Genomic DNA, 5,230 nt, shown 5'->3' with positions numbered 1-5,230 from the left:
GCTTTACATTGTAACACTAACATTAAGGAAATGTGTTCTTGAAGCGGAGCTACATTGAGTGTTTTCTTACATGGACCATCTTTATTCCATCATCTCGTTCGCGCCTGATGTGTTAGTTTGTCGCGGACACGCGGCGTCGGTGAAGTAAATCTGGGGCCAGATCGTTGCTCAGGCTGCACTGCCTGCGGTTCTACGGCGCTGCTCTGTTTCCTCCATGCCTGAAAGGTCTTATCGCTGATCACTGTCTCATCACCAAGTCACTGCGTTATCACGACGTCTTTCGACGCTGGTGGGAATGGTTTAGTGTTTGATGAACTCCTGATGACATCAAACGCAAAACAACGTGGCTTCTGCGTGACCGCTGCTCTGCTGACCTGCTGCTAAATGCACGAGCAGCACAGTTTGATTTCTGATTCCTGTTTAACGTTGTTACATATTCAAAGGAAATTATGTCGAATATTGTATCAGTGCCATATATATATATATATATATATATTGATATATCATTATCATATATCATGATACCATTGTGTGGTCACCACCACCACAATCACCAACGTGTGGTTTAAACAGGGCTACTCATGAGGGAGAACCAGAGAGAAAGATTCTGGGCCATAAAGTTTAAAATTCCGAAATTAACATTAAATTCTGTTACAGATCTAATTGTATAAGCTTGTAGTTTGAAGAGAAAAGGTTTTGCTTCTTAGAGTAGTAATTTTTGCATATATTATATTATATTATATTATATTCTTCTTTCTTTATTATTTCAATTGAGTAGATTGCATTTTCCTCTAATTAATGCGTTGCAATATTGTTACTCACTAATAATAACAATACTAGAATAACTGTGTTGTTGTTGTTGTTATTGTTGTTATTGTTGTTGTTGTTGTGCGCACCTGTTTTCTTTCGTTTTGTCTTTCCTTTATTTCGCTTAAACCATGTTTGTGTCACAAGCTGATGAAGCTGTGCTGTTTAGCCGCAGTACGTCCTTAAATCCCCGTAGGTCTGACAGCCACTCACGCGTTTAGTCCAGTTTTATTTCTGCAGGAGTTTAATGGAGATAATAAATTACAATAAGTTACTTTTGCTCAAGAGGCTCGATCAGTGTTTCATATGTACATCACAGGCGCCCTTACGCGCGAGCACGCGCACAAACACAACACGGCTAATGTCCGTTTTGAGGAAAGACGGTCCTTCTGGGAAGTCCGGCGCTGTTTTGTACCCGCTCCGTTTTCAGGTCGGTCGGACTCTCTCGGCGCTGTGCGTGTGCGGCGCACGAGTGTCCTAAAACTCCGCTGTCCTGCGCGTCGCACTGGGCTGATTTGGTGAAGGAAGTGCGGGAAGGTGTTAACCATGGCTGTGGTCAGCAGCCGCTCTCACGTCTCCACCGGGCTGGGCACCATGCTGTTTGGCGTGTCCGGCAACTGCGAGGACAGCGAGGTGGCGTCACTGCCCGAAGAGTTTCCTAAAGAACTGGACTCCGAGAAAGAGACCTGCAGGTGAGAGAAGAGCTCAGGGTCAACCAGCTGACCCCGCTCGGACCTGTGACACGTGAACACACGTAACAAAACTCTTTGTTATGCAGAGATTCTTTAGATCCCGTTTTCCTGCTGTCTAACCACACCTCCAAGCCAAGCACTACTTAAGAGCCTTATAGCGTTATAACAGTTCAAGCCTGCTTGCGTGAGTGAGCATCAGCTGCGTGTTGATTAAATCTGCTCTAATAGTCGCTATAAGACCCGTCATTATAGCTGCTGTACCTGATGGATCGGCTGTAGCACAGGGTAAAACGATCAGTCCAGTATTAGAACACACTCCAGAGCTGGACAGTGTGTGTGTGTAGGTCGGGGGGTGTTTCTGTTCTTTACTCACCAGCTGCTGAAAAGCGGGCTGATCCAGGTCGCTGTGCAGTGCGAACTCGCTCAGGGCTTTCCAGGGCGGGTAAGTGTGCACCTCCACCGCGTGACCCACCACCGAAGACTCATGCCTGATCGGACTGCCCGCAACCAGCGCAGTGGCCGCCAGAGCCTGCAGATTCTGGACCACAAAACACTCCAGTAAGAACATTCAGCACGACGACGTTCAAATACTCAGTTAAAAAAGGAAAGGAAAGGAAAGGAAAGGAAAGGAAAGGAAAGGAAAGGAAAGGAAAGGAAAGGAAAAGAAAGGAAAGGAAGGGAAAGGAAAGAAAAGGAAAGGAAAGGAAAGGAAAGGAAACGGGTAACAAGAAAAGCTTTAGCCAATTAATCTGTTAATCTTTTGAGATTTTAATGGAGCCTAAACTGCCACGTTCTCCAGACCAGCCTCGGTGTTGAGCACCTCCTGAGAACGGGCACCAAAACCGAAGCACACACACTTGATTAGCGTCCGCTCTGTGTGTAATGTGTGGGGTCGCTGGGTCAGCACGGGGACATGTTTCTGCCCCGCGCGTCGCTCGGATGCTTACAGTCTTATCTCCGTGCTGCTGCTGCAGCTGCTTCATCAGGATGGATCTCTTCTTGTCTTTGCATCGCTTGTTCTGGAACCAGACGCGGATGACGCGCGGGCTCAGGCCGGTCATCTCCACCAGCTGCTCCTTCATTAGCGCGTCCGGCCGCGGGTTCGCGTTATAGCAAGTCCGCAGCGTGTGAAGCTGCTTTTCGTTCAGCACAGTGCGCACGCGAGTCGTCTTCTCCGAGGGCTTGAGCACGTGACTCCGGTGCTGGGCCTGCCGGACCGACACCGGGTCAGCTGAGAAAAGAGAAAAAAGAAAAAGTGTATAAATGATACACATTTAATAACAATAATATATACATATAATAAGCCTGAATTAATGAAGCACATCATAAAGCAGACCCACCGAATTCATAGCTAAACATAGTGATATCTGAGTAATTACAGCATCAGCAAAAACAGTATTAACCACGACAGCACCACTACTACTATTATTATTAATAATAATCACAATAATCATTATATAATAACAAAATAAAACAACGTTACTATTATCATTATTGTTGTTGTTGTTGTCATTATTATATTATTATTATTATTATTATTATTATTATTGCTTTGTTAATGTTATTCGCTATTTATTTAATTAATTAATCAAACAGCTATTCGTTTAAATTTTTAACAAAATAAATCTCATACGTCTTCTCTGAGCCTGCCGGCGGTTTTTAAAGATAAGAGAGACTTTTATTATCCCACTGCGGAAAATTTGCAAAGATGTGCATCATACAGAATGAGTCCATGGTGTGTTTGTGACAGAGAGTCTCTGCGTCTCTGCGTCTCTGCGTCTCTGCTTTTCTGCACTTTTTCCAATAAAACGCAAATCAGTGGCGCACAGAAGATCCAGCGTCAGACAGACTGTCAGTGGTCTTTATCTTCCCTGTAATAATGCTATAACGTGTCATAAGCTCTTGTGTCGAAGACTAATTCTAGTGTAGGATCCTGCCTGTGTGAGACAGTTAAACGCCTGCGCTGCGTGTTAATCTCGCATTGAGACTCAGCTGGTCCAGTGGTCACTACGCGCGGCTGAGCTCGTTTATTCTGGGGTTTATTTATGCTCTACAGGCGCCTTAACATCTCCCGGTCAGTAGAGCTGGACTGACCTGCCATGTGCAGCGCTCTGCTGTGGACATGTCCGGGACTGAGGGGGCTGCTGGCTCCGTGCTCCCCCCTGCACAGCAGCGCGTCCTCGCGCACAGAATATTCGTCCCCCGGCAGAAGCTGGCGGCCGCACGCCGAGCAGCGGAAACACTCGATGTGATAAACGCTGTCCCGAGCGCGCATGACCAGGTCAGTGCCGCTGAAGCCCAGCTCGCATTTAGCGCACTTTATTCCGAACAGTCTGTGAGAAGGAGGGACACACAGTGCGCGCATTCACCAACTGTACAGAACATCCTGAAGTGCTGAGGAAACACTGAAACCTGTCTGATGGTTTAAACGGCTACGTCCAAGCTGCGAATACTGACCGTTATAATTTGCGCAGTGCGTGAAATCAATAACCGCTCATAAGGACAATTAAATATTTATTAATTAAAGCAATTAAAAAAGCATAACAATGATAAAGATAATCAAATGTCATGTTAGGCTGATTATGTCACACATTTCTATTCATTAAACCGCGCGCAGTGAACATGCACGGCTTCGTCACTCAACATCAAAAGTCCCGTCCAGCTCTAATGTACCCGACTTTCGTGACTTTTCAGCAGCCTACCTTACGTAATCTCTCTTGCAGTAGGTTTTCCCCTCGCGCACGAAGCAGGTGCAGGTCTCGTCCAGGTACTGGCTGCACTCGGCGCATTTCAGGCAGGCTGCGTGCCACTCCAGGTCCGGGGAGACCCGCAGGATGTACTGATCATGAATCTGACTTCCGCAGCCGACGCACATGGCCAACCCAGACTTCTCTGCGCACGACAACACACACACACACACACACACACACACACACACACACACACACACACACACACAGACACACACACGATCACTGAGCGTCACCCACACACTGATATGAGCCTTAATGCCGCAAACCAAAGAGCTGCTTCAGATCAGAAACAGCCCCAGCACGGCTGATCCGCGCGGATTAAAGCCCCCAGCGACGGGGTCGACGAAGCATTCCTTAAAACAAAACCCCGCAGATCTGCCAACGCGCGCGCTTCACTTACTTTTGGAATGATCTCCCATATCATCCAGAAAAGAAGAGCTGAATATTAAATCCACCATACAGAACTGCTGAAGCGAGCGCGAGGGGAAGCGGAGAAACTGATCGGGGCTTCGGTCCTGGCTGCCTGACAACTCCAGTTAGAAGTGGAGAGAGATGGAGAGAAGGAGAAGGAGAGAGTCCCCGCGCTCTTCTTTTTTTAACACCCGTATTCAGACAGGTTACGCCCCCTGCCGTAGGATTGGCTCGAAGCTTTCACTCGCAAACAGTCCGCCTGGCTAGAGCTGCGTCCGGTCCTAATAGCCAATCCGTGCCCAGGTGGTGGGATTTGTCGGAATAGGGGTAAAAACTATTCTGTCCAGCGCAAGGCATGACGTCACGCTTCCAAACAGATTCGGCAAAACGGGGCAACAGGCATCCGGGGACAGTCTGAAGTCAAGACAGATGACGCGGGGCGAGCGCGATGAGGCAAACGCGCACTGCCTTTAGTGCCTCGAACACAGCGCAGGGCGGAGGGAATGGGCAGGAAGTTTGTAGGAAAGAGCTCCGTTTATTCCAACTGAATTCCAGCGGTTAAGCCCG

At 47.6% G+C, this 5,230-nt stretch overlaps 1 protein-coding gene across 1 annotated transcript; it reads right to left on the bottom strand.

Moving 5' to 3' along the window:
• Positions 1-1,033: 1,033 nt before the first annotated feature.
• isl2b (ISL LIM homeobox 2b) lies at positions 1,034-4,799 on the bottom strand. Its single transcript, XM_017721589.1, has 6 exons — positions 4,653-4,799; positions 4,202-4,391; positions 3,594-3,832; positions 2,447-2,730; positions 1,873-2,037; positions 1,034-1,493 (listed from the first exon to the last, which is right to left on the bottom strand). The coding sequence occupies exons 1-6, from the start codon at positions 4,708-4,710 to the stop codon at positions 1,377-1,379; spliced, it is 1,053 nt and encodes a 350-aa protein (XP_017577078.1). The 5' UTR covers positions 4,711-4,799; the 3' UTR covers positions 1,034-1,376.
• Positions 4,800-5,230: the final 431 nt, after the last annotated feature.

Source organism: Pygocentrus nattereri, chromosome 15, assembly GCF_015220715.1.
Source record: "Pygocentrus nattereri isolate fPygNat1 chromosome 15, fPygNat1.pri, whole genome shotgun sequence".
Taxonomy (NCBI): domain Eukaryota; kingdom Metazoa; phylum Chordata; class Actinopteri; order Characiformes; family Serrasalmidae; genus Pygocentrus; species Pygocentrus nattereri.
Note: the sequence above shows the minus strand (reverse complement) of the source record. Positions and strands in the feature narration are given on the sequence as shown.